The following is a 21,033-nucleotide window of genomic DNA, read 5'->3' as shown; positions in this document are numbered from 1 at the left end:
AGAATATACACAGACAATTTCTAGCCTTTTAACACGTTAGAAAAAATGGTAATGACGGAGAGAACTCTTGACCATTTTATAATTCTTTACAAGAAATTTCAGACAAATCTTTTTAAGTGCTACAAATGTAAAATAGTGCCTTAAGTACCCAACAAAATTGTTACTTTGCATGGATCATCAGGCAGTAAAGGCATTATTGTGTACATAAAACTCTACCTTGGTGCCTTTCAAAATGGATGTACAAAACATACACTCAATTGTTGCAGTGTCACTCTATTTGTCCCATGACTCCCATGAGTGCCTGTTATAGCCAATCTGCTTCTCTTGTTACAGCAGAGAGAAGAACATTCAGTCACAGCCATAATAGGGCTATTGTTTCCTTCCCCAAACCCTACCCATCTTTTCCCCAGTTCCCCACCACCTTCCCCCTCCCTCTGTTTTCCCATCTCCTCCCCCTCCCCTTTTCCCGCCCCCTGTTTTCTATTCTTACATTTCATATTGCTCACTTACTAAGGCAACCATAACCCTGAGCGTGCGGAAGGCTCAAAAATCCCTCTGACTACAGATCAAAGTTTATTCCTGACATTCCTTGACAACAGTAGTATCGTTGCCTTGCGATGAAGGGCAGCAGGGTTTTAAATAACAGCAGAACTTTGTCTCAAAATCACAAGACAAGAAGCACGAACTGAGTCGTGGGAAGATGCATCAGATTTGGTGTTTTCCTCCACATTACCACTTTTGTGTGTTTTGTCAAAGCTAAAACAGTCGCACAGGGACTGAGTTTGGAGTCTTATTGATCGCTTCCCGTATCACCGTACTTATATACATATATATATTTATTTAAAAAATCAGATGTCCTGCTCAGTGGAACAATCCTTTTTCAGAATTAGAGATGATCTAGACCCTAGAGAAACACAAAAAGACAGGATTACTGAGGAAGACTGTGTAAGCAAACCCCTAAACCAAATGGTGGACTTTTAAAATTCAGACACATAAGTGAATTCCTTCATTTCTAAAGTTTAAGTACAATATTCATTTTCTGTCATGCAATGTCGCTTTTTAATTGTGAAAATATTCTACAACAGAAATATGGCTTGGGCCATGTGGAAAAAAATCCGGTTTGTAGTTACAATTCTCCACACAGAAAGTTTGGCTGATATGTGCCTGTGCTGAGCACTAATGGAATGATTGTGGAAATACGACACACGCAATTCAACACCCTGGGGTAGAGAGGGGAAACATCAGCCCATGGGCTCTCGCTCCTGATCACTGCTTGATGGCCCTTGCTGGAAAGCGCACATGGGTGATTATGGATCCAATTTGGCCATGATTCTTCCCCCTCAGTCAAAGAACTTGCTGGCAATGATGGTCCAGGTTGACCTTTGAAGATTGAAATACGAGGGGGTTATTGGTACCAATGCTACAATATTGCAGCAGAGTTGGCAACTTTGGGAAAGCGAGAGGGAATAAAATTGTAGAAATAACAAATGTAGTGCAATGGTAGCGAATGGTTTTATACAATAGGATTAATGTGGATTAGCATGGTTCATGTGTTGTTTATTTAAAGTCAACTGCAGCGTATTAATGAACTGTTACTCTTCTCTGGCTCCATTCATAAGTTAACATTTTTTCTTGATTTAAATAAAATAAATACATATTTAGTTTGACTAGCTCTTCTTTCCAGACTGCTCAAGGGCAGTCTTAGCTCTGTTCCCAATTACAGGCTCCAATCTTCAAAAGCATAGAGTTCACTAAATACTAATGTTTCACAAATGTGCTAAGGGCCGCCACGCAAAATGGAGACTGTGAAAGCCCTCCATCCCCAAAGTATTCGTGACAATAAATTTACTGTATATTCATTTTATTGAATGATTTTTATTTATGCTGCTACCGACATTTGAATGTGATCAGCAGGTCCCCAGCTGTTGCCCTGCTGCAATTTTTCAGCTAAAACAGATCATTTGGTTTTCAACTTAACTTTCCTGGCAGCTGCCGAAAACAATAGACAAGTAATGATAATGATGCAGTGTTAAGCAAAGTGCGTGCTAATGTCTGAGACCAAAGCCTAAGGATAACATGGCATGATTCTTATTGTGGTAATTTCAAGGGCATCACAACGCATTCTTGGATGGATCACAAATCATGGCAATGGATCTTGCTCAGTGCAACATCTTGTAATAAATCTCCTAATTCCTACACCCAAGAACTTGCATTTATAAAGCACCCTCTGCATCCCAAAGCACTGCACAGCCAATGAATTACTTTTGATCCGTAGTCACTGTCATCATGTGAGCAAACCTGGCAGCCATGTTGCCAACTCACAGCAATAAGAAACATGGCAGGGTAATCTGTTTTTCAGTGTTGATAGTTTGGAGATAAATGTTGTCCAAGGCACATCAGATGCACTTGTGATGTGTTGTTTGGATATCACAATTTTGTATAAAATGTCTCAGAGCCGGTGAAAATATAAGAGGAAGCAAGTTTGACGTTTTGAAACTTGTATGGTCAGGGGTCACTGTTATGTTTCGGGTTTTCTGACTATGCAAACAAATAAGATTCTAATCGTAATTTATGTTGAAAATGCTACAGTTGTGTTCAATGATATTGGCTTTTGCGGGCCCATTCCTGTCTGCAAGATGCTTAGATCTCTTACAGGAGTGGCCAGCACTGCAATAGCTGAGAGAGTATCCAAGGTAGACCTAAAACTTGTAACAGTCCCCGACTCAAAATAGTGATCTTCCCACCCAACCCTCCACAGTGTATCTGTTGATAAATGAAGGTTCCACTATGGAACTGGGACATCCATATTAGGAAGGTCTTTGATGCTGGGTCCATGCTCAAACAGCCAGGACAGTGGTAAGGGTACTATAATTGGCCTGGAATGAAGAGAAAGTGGGGAAGGAAATGATTTCTGCTGTTTATCTAGCTGCAAAGAGTGCACCCCTGCATGTATGTGCATGCATGCATGTGCAGGTGCATGCATGCATGCATGTGCAGGTCCACACTTGCAGCTTAAGGTCCTGCATGAGGATTGGCCACTTGCCAAGGCACCAAAGGGCAGCTGATACCCATAAGAATCTGGACACAGCAAGAGTCAACATATTTGGAGAAAAGGGGAACCAAAGTTGAAGGTCAATCTGAAATGCTGGAAAGCAACGGCGAGATGAATATCTGAAGGGGGAAGCGAGTTGCCATGTCAGAAAGAACCCCTGGCTCTTTCAGCTGAAAGGCTTTTACTTTCTTGCGAATTTTCTGTACCAATTTTGTTCCTATTCCCTCCTGTCAACTCTCACTGCTCGCTATAATGTGGTTCCACAAGAATTGGTCACCCACCAACTAATGCTTCAGTGCCCATTGCCTGAGTGTGACAGAGAGTGTCAGGAGTTTATTCAACATCAGGGCAATCAAAGCTGAGCTTGATCCTTAACTTAAGATTGCTTCTGGAAGGGTTGCTTGGATAGCAATCAAGAACAACAGCCTTGTCCAATTTTCTCCCCCTTAGCTTGGGGAGCACAAGACCAATTTTAGTACCCTATCACTGACCTGGCTGACATTAGTTGACTCTAAACAGATCAGAGCTTGAACTTACTATAACTTTTAGTATGACTCAGTTACTCGCTGGATAAAATCACTGAGCCATCATAAAAGATATACAGTTCAGATACAACTCATATTTCTCTTTTGTTACTGTTTGATCTTCAGCAATGTGTTAAAAGTCTGCAGTGAAAAAGACTATTCACCCATCAAGCCCACTCCAGCCTGGACCCATATATGTTTACTCTATCACGGGTCCTTCTCCCCAACCTGTTGTGTTCACTCCTTTTTATTGAACCACCAAATTCTTTCCTCGACCTCTCCTGAGGAAATATAAAGCAGCGCTGTTAATATCTCTCTGTTAACATCTCTTTATTTCTCAATCCCCCTTTCCAACAGATATTCAGCTTTCCAGCAACTTGTGGTAATCTAAACCGTACTCACAGATTGTTTGAAGGTTTAGGTTATGTATAAGTTACAGAACTGGACTCTGTTGTCTTTCAATTGTCTTGAATTATCTGTTCAGGAATGTAGCTCCCAAATGGAATCCTGCTGGGACCAGGAACAATTCCAAATATCTTTAGGGCATGGTAGCCTAGTGGCAATGGTACTGGCTTAGTGACACAGTAGGTCATGAGTTCATATCCCATGATGTGCAATTGATCTCAATACATCTGGCTACTTGTGGGCTGGCTCCTGTACATGAGAGCTAATGGATTGTTCTACAAACCCAATCTGCCTTGTGAGTGACTCTAGTTCCACATTACTTAGTGAAGTTGTAAGACCCTCAGGGCAACTAGGACTGAGCAATAAATACTGCCTTACTGATGTTCCACGTTACTTAGTGAAGTTGTAAGACCCTCAGGGCAACTAGGACTGGGCAATAAATACTGCTTTACTGGTGTTCCACATCCCAAGAGCAAACAAGGGAAAGAAAATCATTAGCTTTGAACAAATGATTGGTCTACCACACCACATCAAGTACACTCTGCAGTATTGGTGCAAACCAGATGAATCTGTGCTAAAAATAAAGATCCTTTAGCTTTTATTGATGTGTATGCTTCAGCATAGTATTATCTGGTTAAAAGGCAACATTGCTGGGCTCTCAAGTTTTCTTTTTCATTCTGCCAAGCCTTAAATCTAACACTGAGGAGGTTTACAGAAAGTGTACTGGAGACCTGCTTTATACCAAAAGTCCTAATGTGTCTAGACAGCAATAAATTATAAAGTGAAGTGCATTATGGGTTTCGAGCACGCCAGTGCTAGTTATTTATGAGGACTTAAAAATAGCAGGTGCAGGCGACTTAAGAGACGCTATACATATTCTCGGTTAATTCACTGATATTATTCTAGCTTCTGGTACTCTTTGAACTGGGTTTTATGCTGTTTGGAGCCAAAGGAGATCTTCTGGTTTAAATGTTCCAAAGCACTTTGTAGCCAATGGATTGCTTTTGAAGTGGAGTCACTGTAACATAGGAAAACAATAAACTTTGCTTCTTACTGCATTTCATCACTGCTCCCAGGATTGTGGATAGTGACAAAATATTACTCAGATTGTTTGGTAAATCAATCTTATTTTCTTGAGGACATTAACTCCAATTACCCAAATGACCATTTTAAATGTATAATAAACAGTCTGGGTAACTCAGAGGTCTTCATCAATGCTATTCCAGTAGATGGTACACTAGAGGGCTGCTGGATGATTCCCTCCTTCTCCTATACCCTATGACCACTACCATCTAGACGGACAAGCGCAACAGACATGGGAACACCATCAGCTAGATGTTCCACTCCAAGTCACTCACCATCCTGACTTAGAAATGTATCGCCATTCCTTCACTGTTGCTGGATCAAAATCCTGGAACTCCCTTCCTAACAGCACTGTGGGTGTACCTACATCATATGGACTGCAGCGATTCAAGAAGGTGGCTCACCACCACCTTCTCAAGGGCAACTAGGGATGGGCAATAAATGCTGAGTTTTTCCAGGTAATTCTATTTTTGTCTTCAATTCAGGCTGTGGTTGAGATTTGGTGCCCATTGGTTCTTCCTCCTTCCCCAGGTACCATGCCCTAAGGGCACTGGTGACCATGGACTTGCATTGGATTGGACTTGATTACACTTGGCAAAGTACTGAAGTGGTTTAGCCATTTCTTTCTGCAGTATGGCTGATCAGGAATCTCTCCTACCCTTACTGCCTGCCATCAAGCATATTAGAAGGGTTTATAGCTGATAATCAACCTGTTTGGCCACATTATGAATGCACCTTCTGTAACCATCAAGTCCTGGAGTGGGACTTGAACATGGAGCTTCTGGGCCAGAAGTAGGGACACTTAACATCGCGCCATCAGGCCTCTGCTCATTTAGGCAGGAGAAAAGTATCAGTTGCTCCTGAGTGCTGTCTCTGTGACCCTTGTCAGAAATAGTATATGCCTCACCTTCCACTCACCTCAGCATAATTATAAACAATTAACAGTTTGATTCTATTAAACGTGCTGGGTGGGAGGTAGCTACTTACTCTCTCCAATCCCCCTGTCTTTCTACCATGCCGTGGCATAAGCCACAAGGCCTATCCTGTTAGAGGATGTGGCCAAGTTCAAGTGGGAGCTGGAGATCGGTTATGGAAAAGGGGGCCGAGTTGTTGTGCTCAGTGAAGTGCCCAACATTCCCTGATTCACCAGGTTCATTGCCTGCTTCAGGGCCAGTGAATTATGATTGTTATTGTGACCGGTGTACTGGCTAGATCACTGCTTTGGAAACGTCCAGCTTTGAGAGCCAAAAGCAATCATAAATGTTAAATCTCAGCTTGAAGTAGACCAGGTTGATAGTGATTGATGTCTGGTCTTTGAAAAATAATATTACCACCCTCACAATGCTTTATCCTTTTACAGGAAAATGTCATAGTAACACATTTTTCATTTTTAGAAAGTACTGTGTGTTTGGTAGGCAGGATAAGAAAGGTCATTGACTGGGAAATGAACATAATGTTATGTATAGTGTGTAAAGGGCAATACAAGGCTCTTTCTAGACCACACACCAATATATCTCCATCTTAGCTTTAGAGGGATACAGGATACACATTGTTATTGTGTACACTTTCCATTTCTAGAACATTGGGCGTGCCAGAGTGAAGCTGCCGAATTAGTGCCAATTAATGTATAAAGACAGAGATTTTTTGCTATAGAAATTAGATTAACACCAACTAGTTACTGTACACAGGATTGAATGGCAGCCAGAGTAAGGAGACTTTTATTGATGTGGGTTAGACTCAAACCCAGGTGCCAACAAGGAGCATCACAAGATAGACATGGACAAGAGAGGTGATAGACCTATTCTAGCTCATTATCCAGAAATAAATTTACAGACCTATTCACCACCTGCCCCCCTCTGCCACACCCTCACAGCCACTAACTCTTTCCTGAAAAGATCCCATGGCTTTTGCCTTCTTTATCCTATGCATTTATGCGTTTATCACTCTTCGTTTAAAGAATGACTCAACATCAGACTTAAATTGGTCTTTCTCCAATTTGATCTTGTGATTCCCTTGCCCAAGAATCACAATATCCTAATGCACTACACCAATCTTTCAATAAATTTGTTCTTGCGATGTGGGTGATACTAGAAAGGCAGTGTTTATTGCACATCCCTCATTGCTCTGAAGCTATTCAGAGTCAACCACAGAGTACGGGATTTGAGTGACAGGTAGATCTGACTAGGAAGGGCTAACAAGTTCACTTCCCTGAAGGACATTAATGAACCAGGCTAAGTTTTGATAACAATCCAGCAGCCTTACATGACCATTTTCTAGTGCTAGGCCACAAATGGCAAGAGTTATTGAATTCAATTTCAAAAGCCCATCTCTGGGTTTCTCATCCAGTACTATAAACACCAGCCTACCAGGCCTGTCTCCTGCTATTACATAAATACTTCCCATAGTTCGACAATGCAGAAAAATAAGTCATGAGAGGAGATTGTCTGCAAATACTGGGAAGTATCAGACAATTTCACTCTGCCAACTCATGATTGTCCATCTTTGAGTGTCCAAATAGACAAATAGACAATGGCTCCTATGCTCATTGCATTGTGATAGGATCTGATGACCAGACATCCATCCTTGGTTAACAAATCTCAATGGGACAATTGGCCTCAGTATCTTAGGATCACAGATGGAAAAGTCAGCTGGGATCCCAGGTCCTTATTGTTGTGCTGCCTGAAGTGCTCTTATGCGAGCAAGGACAGAACTGGGCTCAGCTGGGACACTTTCTGCAGTAGATTAGCCTTCCAACACTCACAACTTAGGCACAGATCTGAGGGATGATCCTTCAGGCAAGGTGGCAAAGGGTAGCCTACATCTACATGACTACACCCAGAAAATGGTCAACGCCTTCAAGAGGAGAGAGGTGCAAAGAAAACGAGCGAGAGTTAAGGAGGAATATTTCACGTGAAGCTCCAACTTTCTGCATGAATCGGAGTGGCTGGAATAATACACTAGTGCAGGCTAAAGACTGATCGTGTCCTTGGACATTTCCTGCATTGTTCTGTACAGTGCTATCAATTATAGTGTCTGTGTGGAGTCTGTTCAGCCACTTAATCACAGAGAGGTCATGCACGCCAACCTAGGAGAATAGCAAAGTTGACTGATTGCCTTGAGAAGCCAACACAGGCCCCACAATGCAGCCAACTAACTCAAAATCAGCTCTAAAAAATTAATCTACGATGGCATGAAATCAAGTGGTTACATGGCCTTTTGTAACTTCAACTCTGAGCGTGACTAGCATTTGAGCCAGAATGAGAAAATACAAAAGTTAACAGGAGAAAGCTGGTGCTGTTATTTCTGTGCGGGAGAACGGGCCTGCTCCCATGGAATATGTTGCATTTTTAAACATTAAAAATGTTGCTGTTAAACGTGAAGCACTTTTATACCTCAGAATTGGTAAGATCGTTAATCTAAAAACAAAGCGACATTTGAACAAAACCTAGAATTAATCAGAATTGACCTTAGTGCTCACTCTCTCTCACATTAATACTCTCACCCTAGTTGACAATTGGGCACTGTGGCCCATTGAATTTCAGCACCTTCAGAGCAAAACTGTCTTCCTTTCCAACCCTTGCAAACCTATTCTGGCATATTCTCCCTTACTCTCACCCCCAATTCAATCCAGCACTCTTCTCCCGTACCACTTAGTCAAACTAGTATTCTTCTCTTAACTCCCCAGCCCCTTGCTTGGAAAGGCCAGGGGAGGAAGTAGGCCTTGGGCTTGTTGTGTGTGTGTGGGGTGGGGGGGGGTTGCGGTTTGTCGGACAGTTGGGGGGTGCTGCCTGATCCTGATCTCCCCACGCCAGGCTCAAAATTGTGGCTGAGGGGGAAGGGGCCCTTAAGTGGGAATTAATTGGCTACTGAAGGGCCTCAGTTGAGGAGAGGGTGGACAGGCAGCCCTATGCCTCACGCACCACCGCGCGCCAACACCGCCCCCCCCCCCTCACCTCCCCCCACCTCCCCCTCACCCCCCCCCCCACCCCCCCCACCACCCCCTCACCACCACCACCACCCCCCCCCCCCCCCCTCCCCCACCCACCCCCCACCGCCCCCCCATGCCTCCATCTGTAAAATTTCACACAGGTCAGGGGGCGGCAGGTAGGCAGCTGGAAAGTTACCCGAGGAACTTTAAAGGAGCTCCCATCTGCAGAGCGGCCTGCATGGGCCTGTGAAATTCTGCCCTGTGTTTTTGAATCCAAAGTTTAAATCATTGAGATGAAGTACCCGCTCTTCCAGAGCATTTACATCTTCCCCCATTGACTTGTGATTCCCACGCTGCGGGTTAAGGCTCTTTGAACAGGGAAAATAGGATCTGTTTGAACTCAGCACTAATTTCAGATGGCCCTGCTGAGATTGGGGTTTCCAGCCTGTGTGGATCGCAGTGCCGCCCCACCAACCCCCATCTCCTTCTCCCGGCCGGCAAACATGGGATCTACCAGAAATGGGGCGCGGGCTTCCCCCCTGCCACCATTTTTAAATGCCTACACAGCCAGCCCCATGTCCCCATGCCCCCATGCCACACCTCAACCCCCTCCGCCAATCAACTCTACATATGATGGAATACCTGTGGGGCGCGTGCGAATGTCATCTTACCTGCCGAGTTACTTTTCATGGTGGACTCGTGCAGCCCGGAGCAAATATTCTGGAAGGCAGCCTTTTGGTCGGGAGGGCTGCTGAAAGGCAATGGGCCGACGACTCGTTCCCTCCGCTCCTGTGCCGTGTCCTCGGGCTCCGAACGTGCGGCCCCCGGCCCGCACAGCCTGGCGGCTTCGCAGTCCTCAGCCGCGGCCAAGTCACTGTCCGTGTCCTCTGGGATTATGGGAATGCGTTGGCTCAGCTCACAGCAGCCGGCCGTGGCGGGAACTGGATGGCGGTTGTGAAGCGCCTCCTCGGCGAGGGTATACTGCACGCTCACTGCATAGTCCTCGGCGAAACAGCTGCTGCCGTGGTGAACCTGTTTCTCCTCATAAAAGCAGCAGGGCAGGCCCTCGAATTTCCCCGCACTGGTTTGACACGGGGAGCCTGCGTTAATACTGTACAAACTCTGCGACGCAGTCCGAGAATCAGCACTCCTCCCACACTTGTTGCAACAGGGCACGTTCAACAATGAAAAGTGACTGTCCGTTTTGCCATCATCGGCCCCTTTGCAGTCCAAAGGGTGGATTTCAAAGCAACAGGTACAGGCCTGCTCAGGCACTGCCCCCGCTGCCCCTGCTGCCTCTGGCCCACCCCAGCTGTTACTGTCCACAGTAGACCCAGAAGAGCACTCGGGCCTATCTTCTGAGGTAGTGGCATTCGAATCCCTGTACTCCAGTGAGGAATTGCTGCTATAGTTCATGTCCATGCTACAGTTTGAGAGTTGGTCCCCTGGGGATGGGGCCTGCGGGGGTCTGCTGTCACCACTGGGGGAGGCACAGCTGTACGCTGGAAGCTCATCCTCCTGTGGTCCCGCCATCAGCAGGCCCCCACCCCGCCCCAAACCCGGCTCGCCGGCCCTGCAGGGGCTCCGGCTCCGATAGACATAGGGGTCGTAGTCGCTGCTCAGGGAGCTGCGGAAGGTGGAGCAGCTGCCGTAGACGCCCTGGTTGCTGACCTCGGTGCAGTCCAGCATGGAGTCGCTGGAGGAGCAGTGGCACTGCCCCGAGCTGCTGCTGCTGCTACTGCTGTCACTGCCGGGGCAGTCAGCCAGGTAACCGCTGCACACTGACCGGTGACCATGGTAACAGCTGAAGCTCGAGGTGCTGGCTCCATCCAGGTGGGAGGACGGGGGAATGTGGACCACCGTGGGGTACAGCATGCTCCCGCTGGGCTGAAATGGACGGGAGGGCCCCTTATGATTAATAACCGCTGCCTGGGATTCTGTCTGTGGGTAGCTTAGTCCTTGAATGTAATAATGTTGATACATAGTCTCATACTGAGAAAAGCAAGTAGCTCTTGAATAGTTCCGCCCACTAAATTTAGGCCTCCTGAAGTTATGAGTCTGAGGGTAAGCCCGATGTTCCAAGTTACAGTGATGAGTGCTCAAACTGTGGACAGGTGGGTAACTTCTGACGTAGGCACTTGATTGTGCGGGGTACAGTCCCTGCTCACTGTGCTGGTCCACCGTGAGCACAGTGACAGGGTTCCCGTGTGGGTCCATGCTCGTCCTGGTGGGGTACGTGGTCAGTTGGCTCGTCCTGTGAACACGGCCGGGATAGTGGACAGGGAGAACCACCCGCTGCCTGCTGCGGCCTTGGCTGTCAGCCTCCATGCAGATGGGGCCGTTGCTTTCTTTCTTTCGCTCTGCGGAGATAAAGGAGGTGTAAGTCGTGTTTCACAAGACAGATTTCAGTACAGAGTTGAACTGCCATTACCTGCACTCATGTTAACATTGACCTAGCGTACGGCTTTCTCTTGTCAGCTATATACCTGTTTTAATATTGTTGCTCAGACACGGACAATATCGCCTGCACGTGTGGTTACATTTTTGTGATTTATTAAAAATATTTTGGAGTGGTGGCGAAGGAGGAGTGGCTCCCTACCAAGATCCTCAGGGCTTCTGTTGATTTTGATGGGGCGAATGGCCTCCTTCTATGACTCTATTGGAGCTCCTAGCTATACAATGATAGTGATGTATTTCTGCGGTGATAACATGATGGTGTCATGCACAAATACCACTCCTCTTTGTCTATGGGTTGGGCATAATGCCACAGGTAGCAGGTACAGAATGTTGGGCCCAGCCTTCAAACCCTCCTACGCCCCCACAGTGCAGCTGGTGGAGAGGAAGTGATTCAGCAGACTCTTCAATACAGTGTTGAGGGAGTGCAGCATTGTTCAAGCTGTTGTATTTCGGTTGAGACATAAAGTCCAGTATTCTGCCCAACATTTATCCCTGAATCAACAACACTAAACCAGGTTACCTGTCCCACCTACTTTATTACTGCCTTGCAGGCCTTGTTGTATGTAAAAAGCCTGCGGCATTTCATAACGTTACAACAGTATTGACACTCCAGTGGACAAGAAAATTGGGCAAGGTGTAAAATAGCTTGTCAATTCACTAGCAAAGCACAACTGCCCAAAATAACATTCGCCAAAGTTCTTGTTTTTAGGGGTCAACCCGTATCTCCTAATATATAACTAAATGATCATGTAACCCAGGGTTTAGTAACAGTAATCCTTTGTGATCTAATTGGATCTTCTTAGCTTTCACAAGATGCTTCTTCAATCTCATCAAAAAGGTAGGCCTGAGAAAACACTTGGTGAGGCCAGGAACATAAGGTTGAGCTGCTTAATGTTACAGTGAATGAATGCACAGAGTTATAATCAGATTCGCTTAGTGCTGTCAGCACAACTTGTCCTCATGTAACAAGACGAAAAAGTAAAAATGGTGTACTTCCCCACATGGTTAAGTCATCTTAATTAACTAAAGCATAGTAACTTCTAAGTACTTTCCTCTATTCTCCTTCTGAGCTGGCCAAAGCTTGCGTGGGCAACTTTATGTATTATAACCTGACTTTACATGACTCCTAGATCTGATTGCCCGTCTGGAACTCTAGCCTCAGTTTATTTATATCTAATTGTCATGATCTATAATGAACAGAAACTTTCCAATACAATGAGCCAGAGATATTAGATGATTGCTGAGGTAAGCTAATGAATTGGTTCCTGGGAAACATACCAGTAGCATGAATTCCTTTTATGTCCCAGTGGTCCACGGGCTGGATTTTCGCTGAGTCGGAATGATTTGGGGGCCCTTTAAAAATGGTGGCCGGGACCCGATTCCTGGATGCCCCACCCCATTCCCGGGGTTTCTGATTTTCAGGAATGCCTTTTAAAGGTGCAGGCTGGTTCAGGTCACAAGTCCACACCATGCACTCCCAAACTGGTCGGCTACATTGCAAGGAAAGGCACGTCCTAGTTCACCACAATTCTCATGGATTCAGGCCAGGTTTTCAAAGAGTTGTGGTTCATGGTACTTGTCATGAAGCTATTAACGTATATAATGTTACTGGAAATTATTTTTTTTAAATAGAGATTTGGGTGTGTCCGTGTATGTCTTAATTGGACTAAAGCCAGCTAGTCTGGCTGCTTTGATGTGTAGTGGTTTTGAGATGTAAACAGAGGTAGAGGTACATTTGCATTTTGTTGAATAAAGCATTCAAGAGTGGGAGTGAAACTTTGCACCTAGCTAGGAGACACCAAGCAATGTTCATATTATTAATAAAATTCGTGCTAAAAAAGGAGTTCAAAGAGCCTGGTGGTACAATGAGCATTTACATTCAAAGGTGGGTGCTGGGTATAACAGAAGGGAGTTTTGTTTGTATAAGATATAGGCATGTAACATCAAAGCCTGAAAGTCTACAACTGTCTGCAAAGGGACCAAATTGAAAGGAACCTCATTTTGAATTTGTATGGTGAAAGTGCTTTGCCTCGTGTCCAGTTAAGTCTGGTTAATTCTATTGGTTATTGTTGCCTTAGTGGAGATTAATTTGGGAATTAGTTAAAAGTTATGATAGTAGTAATTTGTAGCAATGTGTATCTGTTTAATATCTTGTTGTAAATTAATAAATGCCTCATTTAATTTGATATAAAAACCTCTCAAGAACTGGTGATCTTATTCCTGAATTTAGAGCTGCAACTCAAAACATACCAATTGAAAATATAGGTTATGACAATTGTTTAAAGTTTCCCTCTGGGATTTTAAATAACAGCCTTTAACAGTCTTGGCAGGATAAAATTTATAATTTCTTGATTGGTTTGGAATTAGTGAATCTTGAGCACAAAAAGCACTTTGCATTCAGGAATTGGTGAGGTGTTTTAGAAGTGGTGAGACTGCAAGGTGGCTTTGGCAATTACTAAAACTTGTCTGGGTGTAGAAGATTTAGCTCTGATTGGGTTGCACCAAATAACCAAGAGCAAGTTAACAAGAGTTGGCAGATAAGTTAAAGTTGGGGTTACCTGAGGATGCTGGGAAATCAGATATAATTAAAATAATAGCACAGCATTCACAGTTGCAAGTGATACCTGACACTAGTAAGTCACAGCTGGAGGTAATGAGACTTCAGTTACAAATGAAGACGCTTGAATTTGAACAAGCAAAGGAACTAAAAAAGCCAGAATTAGAAACAAAGGACAGAGAAATAGCTTTTAAAAGGGAACAAGTAGAAAGGCAGGAGAGAGAAAGAAAGCAGATAAGGGAATTAGAAATTGTGAAGATATAGGAGGAAAGAGAAAAGAGAGAATTCCAACTGAAAATGTTGGCAGTTTAAAAAGATACTTCAGTAGGTGAGGAAGGACTTATCTCCAGAGTAGAACTCAGTGGGGAGATGTTTAAATTTGTACAAGCTCTTCCAAAGTTGGAGGAAAAAGATATTGAAACATTCTTTATTTCATTTGAGAAGCTAGCTAAACAGATGAAATGGCCACAGGAAAACTGGATGTTATTATTACAGTCTAAGTTAGTGGGTAGGGCCCATGAGGTATATGCTTTGCTTTCAGAAAAAATGTCGGTGAATTATGATGTGGTGAAAAAGACTATTTTGAGTGCATATGAGTTGGTTCCTGAGGGATACAGGCAGAAATTTAGGAATATGAGAAAACAGCCTGGGCAAACTTATGTCGAGTTTGAAAGAGTAAAACAAAGTAATTTTGACCGGCAGATTCCGGCGTTAAAAATAGAGACAAAATATGCAGCTTTTAGGGAAGTCATTCTTTTGGAAGATTTTAAAGATTCAATCCCTTCGCTAGTGAGAACTCATGTGGAGGAACAGAGGGTTCAAACTGTAAGGCAAACAGCAGAGGTAGCTGATGATTGTGAGTTAGTTCATAGAGCTAAACCTTTTCTCGTCACCCTTTTAAATTGGAAAAGGATAAAAAGTGGGAAGGTGAAAGGAAGGTAGGTCGTCAGGGAAGAGAAAGAGTAGCTGTAAGTTCCTAGTGAGTTTCTTCTCATAATAAAAAGGAAGACACTGAAGGTAGGAGTGACATTTAAAAATTAAGGTGTTTTCATTGTAATAAAGTGGGCCACTTGAAGTCGGTTTGTTGGAAATTGCAGGAAAAATCTTTTGGAATTATTGGAGTATAGCATAGAAACACTCTGGAAGTAAAAGTACTATGGGTTCTGAGGTTCAGGCACAGGAGAAACCAATAGCTTGTGTACAGGTGAAATGGAGAATCAGTGACAGGTGAAGAAGTGGGGATGTGTTCATAGTTTACTCAAGAGAATTCTGAGGAACTGGTTGCAGAAATGCTTAAAGAATTTGTGTGTGAAGGCAAAGTCTTTCCATGTGTACAGGGTGGAGTAGGTAAAGATGTTAAAATTTTAAGAGACACAGAGGCTACTCAATCCTTAATGTTGTAGGATAGTGATAATTGTTGTTCAGAAGGAGTGTTACAGGAGAAGTGGGGTTCATGGAGATGCTAAATCTATTCTCTTGTGGAAGGTAAATTTAAAGAGCAGATGGAAGACTGGTGAAGTTATAATTGGAGTGGTGGAAAAATTGCCCATTGCAGGGGTTCAATTTATTCTGGGTAATGATATAGCTGGATCACAAATGTAGGTGATGGCTATGGTAGTTGAGCAGCCTGTAGAAGTGTTTTCAACAGAGGTGTTACAGAAGGAACATCCTGGATTGTTTCCTGATTGTGTTGTAACAAGATCAAAGCCTCACAGGGAAGAACAAGAAAAACAAAAAAGACAGGCAGCTCAAGGGCAAGAAGAAGGTGTCGAAATCCAATTAGCTGGCACTGTGTTAGATAACATTGCTCAGGAGGAAAGAATACAGGATAATTCAGCTGAAGTGTCTAACTCAAGGAGGTTAGGGGAGTTACAAAAAATGATTTGCAATTAAAACAGTTATATCAGAAGGCTTATTCAAAAACAGAAGCAAGATGTATTCCAGTATGTTATTACCTTTGGGGAGATATTTTAATGAGAAAGTAGAGGTCGGATCATGTCTCAGCAAATGAAACTGAAGGGAGGTGCATCAGAAGAGTGTAGAAACGAGATTCTGTGGATTGCTCATGAAATTCCAATGGGGGGACATTTACGAATAAGGAAAACACAGGAAAAGATACAGAGGTTTTTTTTGGCTAGGATTGCATAGGGATGTAGTCAAATTCTGTAGAACCTGTCATACATGTCAAGTAACAGGAAAATCACAAGCAGTGATTAAGCCAGTGCCTTTAATGCCAAAACTAGCATTTGAAGAAATTTACCACGGTCATGATTGATTGTGTAGGATCCCTCCCTAAGACTAAAAGTGGAAATCAGTATCTACTGACAATAATGGATATGTCTACCAGGTTTCCTGAAGTGATACCTTTATAAGAAATATTACAACTAAGAAGATTGTGGAGGAGTCAAATTTCTTTACAAGATATGGTTTACCTAAAGAAATACAATAAGATCAGGGTTCAAATTTCATGTCACAGCTGTTTAAGGAAGTAATGAACAGTTTGTTGGATAAAACAGTTTAAGTCAACAGTTTATCATCTGAGGTCAGATGGAGCTTCAGAAAGATGGCATCAAACTTTAAAAACTATGATGACAGCATACTGTCAGCGTTATCCACAAGATTGGGATACAGGAGTTCCATTTTTGTTATTTGCTATTAGAGATGCTGCTAATGCATCAACTGGTTTTAGCCCTTTTGAGCTAGTTTATGGTAATAAGGTAAGGGGACCACTGAAATTGATTCATGAGTAATTGGTGGGTCAAAATTCAGAAACTATTCTCCTGGATTATGTATCAAATTTTAAGGAAAGATTGAACAGAACATGTGAGTTGACTTGGGAACATTTAAAGATATCACAGCAAATTATGAGAGTGGAGGCAGATAAGAAAGCTAAAGCTCACAGTTTTGTTTCCTGAGAGAAAGTACTAGTTTTGTTATCAGTACTAGGTGATGCATTAAATACAAGATTTATTGGGCCTTACAGGATTGAAAAGAAATTGAGTGTAGTAAATTATTTAATAAATATTCTAGATAGAAGAAAGAAGCAGAAGTTGTGTCATGTAAATATGCTTTAAAAGTATTTTGACAGGGAAGAGGAACAAAAAGAGGTATTTGTGATGGTGGATGATGAGAGAGGTAGAAGTGCAGGACTCTGAAATTGATTTTCCTCTAATCAAATTGGATAACGAGGGGGTGCTTGAAAATTTAAATGAAATATTGAGTTACCTTCCAAGTGTCAAAGTGATTTGGAAAAGCTATTGCAGTCACACAAACCTATTTGTGGAAATAAGTTGGGAAAGACACATATAGCTTTACATGATGTATATATAAAATTTCATTTTCAATAAGGCAACATCCTTATAGATTAAATCCGGCAATGTTATTACAAGTACAAAAAGAAATTGATTTCATGCTTCAAAATGATATCATTGAGTCTAGTTGCAGTAACTAGAGTTTGCTTATTGTAGTGGTACCAAAACCTGATGGAACAGAAAGACTGCGTGTGGACTATCGAAAGGTGACTGTGGTGCCAAAAGCAGATTAATATTCCATACTACGATTAGAAGATTGTATTGAGAAAGTGGGACAATCAAAATTTATCACAAAGATTGACTTGCTAAAAGGATATTGGCAGGTACCATTGTCGGAAAGAGTAAAGGAGATATCAGCTTTTGCAATGCCAATGAACTATATCAGTTTAAAGTCATGCCATTTGGTATGAAGAATGCAGCTGCAACATTTCAAAGACTGACAAAGTAATTGCAGGTCTAAGCAATTGTGCTGTTTATATTGATAATCTAATTGTTTTCCGTCAGATGCAGGAGGAGCATTTACAACATCTGGAAAAATTATTTACTCGACCACAAGAAGCTAATTTGGTGAAGAACTTGGCTAAAAGTGAATTTGCAAAAGCGCAAGTTATGTACCTAGGCCATACCATTGGATATGGTAAGGTGGCTCTGAGAGATGTGAAAGTTAAGGCTATCGTGCATTTCCCAGTTCCTACATCAAAATGAGAAGTTTTGAGATTTCTGGATATGAGTGGGTTTTACTGGAAATTTGTACCAAATTTTAGCCAAGTGTTGCTCCACTGACTGAACTATTAAAAAAGAACAAGATACTGGAATGTCAGAAGTCATTTGACATTCTGAATAATACAGTTTGAAAACTGTATTAACTACTACACCAGTTTTGACAGTACCCAATTATGCCAAGCAATTCAAGTTGGCTTTTGACGTCAGCGATATAGGCATTGGGGCTGTACTGTTACAAGAAGATGACACTGGAATTGAAAAACCGATAGGGTATTTCTCACAGAAGCTGAATGTACAACAGAGAAGATATTCAACGATCGAGAAAGACACTTTGGATTTGGTGTTAACCTCTTTGAAAATTATGTTGCAAACAATTCATCAGAAACAATTGTTTATGCAGACCATAATCCTTTGAAGTTTTTGGACAAATTTTGAGATAAAAGTGCAAGGCTTTTTAGGTGGAGTTTATTATTACAATCTACGTATTATACATATTGCTGGAAGAAAAACATCTGTTTGCAGATGCATTATCAAGGGTTTGAAGCTTAAAAGAGAATTGGACATTTTTTTTTAAAAAAACCATGACGCTGAACTGGGATAATTTCTGTTGATATTAAGTTATGGTAATGCATGGGTCTGGTAATGGAATGGTCTAATAAGTATAGGAGATAGTGTGAGATGTGTTATTAAAAAATGAAACTGTCTTTTAGAATTATGACAGTTCATTTTTTGATAGGAAGGGGGATGTCATGAAGCTCTTAATGTATATCATGTTATTGGAAATTTTTTTTTATAACTGGAGGTTTAGTCTGTGGGTGTGTCTGTATATATCTTAATTGGATTAAAGCCAGCTAGTCTGGGTGCTTTGACATATAGTAGTTTTGAGATGTAAACAGAGGTAGAGGTATATTTACATTTTGTTGAATAGAGCATTCAAGAGTGGGAGTGAAACCATGCACCTAGCTAGGAGACACCAAGCAATATGTTTATATTACTAATAAAATTGGTGCTATGAAAGGAGTTCAAAGGGCCTGGCAGTACAATGAGAATTTACATTCAAAGTTGGGTGCTGGATATAACAGAAAGGAGTTTTGTATGTATAAGGTAAAGGCATGTAACATCAAAGCTTGTAAGCTTACAACTGTCCGCTAAGGGACCAAATTGAAAAGAACCTCCTTTTGAATTCATACGGTGAAAATGCTTTGCCTGGTGTCTGGTTAATTCTATTGGTTATTGTTGCCTTAGTGGAGATTAATTTGGGAATTAGTTAAAAGTTTTGATAGTAGTAATTTGTAGCCATGTTTATGTGTTTAATATCTTGTTGTAAATTAATCAATGTCTCATTTTGTTTGATATAAAAGCCTCTCGAGAACTGGTGGTCTTATTCCTGAATTTAGAGCTGCAACTCAAAACTTACCAATTGAAAATATAGGTTATGACAGTTATTTAAAGCTTCCCTCTGGGATTTTAAATAACTGCCTTTACCAACTGCTGTGTCATAACATACCTCAGAGGTGTCTTGCACCACAGTCTGCATGAGGGGACCTTATGAAAGATTCCCTTCATGCCTCCCATGCCAAGGTATGCCCATCCCCAGATATCCCTTGTGAGCCCTCATGGGTTCCATGACAAACTATATTCCCCCTAAAAATCCCTATGGACCTTCATGTGCCCCATGCCAAGCTATTCCCCCAAACAACCCCTATGGCCTCTCATGCCACCCATGGGAAGCCTTGGCACTTCCATGCCTATTTACCTATGCATGGTTTAGAATCAATATACCCTATAATGACAGTTGGTGTGTAAAAAGGGCTTTAACAATAGTCATTAATTGATAACTTTTTCAAGAGCGCGTCTCCACACCCAGCAGCTCCATGGCTGCTTCCGAACTTTTTCACACAAAACCCCCCCAGCCAACCAACGGAAATTGGCCGAGCTGTGATTTTTCCCAACTCCTGCTACCTGCCTCAAGGATGAAAATCCAGGCCTACACTTCAAATCTGTCCTTTTCCCAAAACATTTGTATGGAAACCTGGTCAAAATAGTTCCTGTTTGGTGACAATATTTGTTACTGATTAAAATTTTAGTGAGATCCTTGGAAATATATAGGCCTGAATTTTTAGGTCAGCGGGTGGGCACAGTCGGAGGTCCGTTTCCCGGCTGATCCCGAGCCCATCAATCGCGCGCCGCCCGTGATTTCACACTGGCTGGCCAATTAACGGCCAGCCGGCGGAAAACGTGCGCTGAGAAGCCTAGCGCTGCTGGGGTGGGGGGGCGGGAGAAGGGTGGGCACTGACATGAACATGGGCACGGGCCAGCGCTGACAGAAAGCTCCCTGAAGGCAGAGAGCTGCCTCAGGGAGCTGAAGACCTGAAAAATAAAAAAAAAAAGGCTTCAGAAGCTGAAAGAAGCGTCCATGCATCATAATCAATCACCTGTAAATTCAGCTGCTGAAAATGCTGTCCATGGAAATTCATTTATATTTTCTTTCAACAAGGAAACTCATTCCACCTGCGGATGAGGTTTGATGAAAAATGTAAAGGCCGCCTGGCCGATTTGCCCATCCGCCAACCGTAAGGTTGGACGGGCAACAAAAAATTACAGACAATTATGCCGTTAATAGGCTTAATTGCCCTCTTTTGCGTGTGCCTGATGACCTGATGATCGAAATATCGCACAATTTCATGCTGGATCAGGTCGGGCACACCCGATCAGTGTAAAATTTTGTCCATAAACTGGCTGGACCGGCCAGAGCAAATTTCCCTTTTGTCATTTCGACTAAATTAAACACTTTTGATACTTTCATGTCTATTGTGTTGAAGGGTAGGTACTGGAAAATGGAACGTTTGCACTCAGTGACAGTGAAGGATCAGGGGATAACATTCAGAGATTTGCACTATAAAAATTCCCTATTTAGTGTGGCCTAACCCCAGACTCACATATACAACCGACTAAAGCAGATATGTCAATTATGCTGAATCATCAGTTGTTAG

General features: G+C 42.6%; 1 protein-coding gene across 3 annotated transcripts in view; it reads right to left on the bottom strand.

Annotated features, from left to right (window-relative positions):
- Positions 1–481: 481 nt before the first annotated feature.
- Positions 482–21,033, bottom strand: part of znrf3 (zinc and ring finger 3) — a 262,915-nt gene continuing 242,363 nt past the window's right edge. For all 3 annotated transcript variants that reach the window (XM_041203148.1, XM_041203149.1, XM_041203150.1), the window contains 2 exons: positions 9,664–11,352; positions 482–904 (listed from right to left, as the gene is read on the bottom strand). In XM_041203148.1, coding sequence (XP_041059082.1) covers positions 849–904; positions 9,664–11,352 — 1,745 coding nt within the window. In that variant the 3' untranslated portion in view covers positions 482–848. The remainder of the gene's footprint in view (positions 905–9,663; positions 11,353–21,033) is intronic.

The sequence above is a fragment of the Carcharodon carcharias genome, chromosome 13, assembly GCF_017639515.1.
Source record: "Carcharodon carcharias isolate sCarCar2 chromosome 13, sCarCar2.pri, whole genome shotgun sequence".
In the NCBI taxonomy this organism is placed as follows: Eukaryota; Metazoa; Chordata; class Chondrichthyes; order Lamniformes; family Lamnidae; genus Carcharodon; species Carcharodon carcharias.
This window is presented reverse-complemented; position numbering and strand designations above follow the sequence as displayed.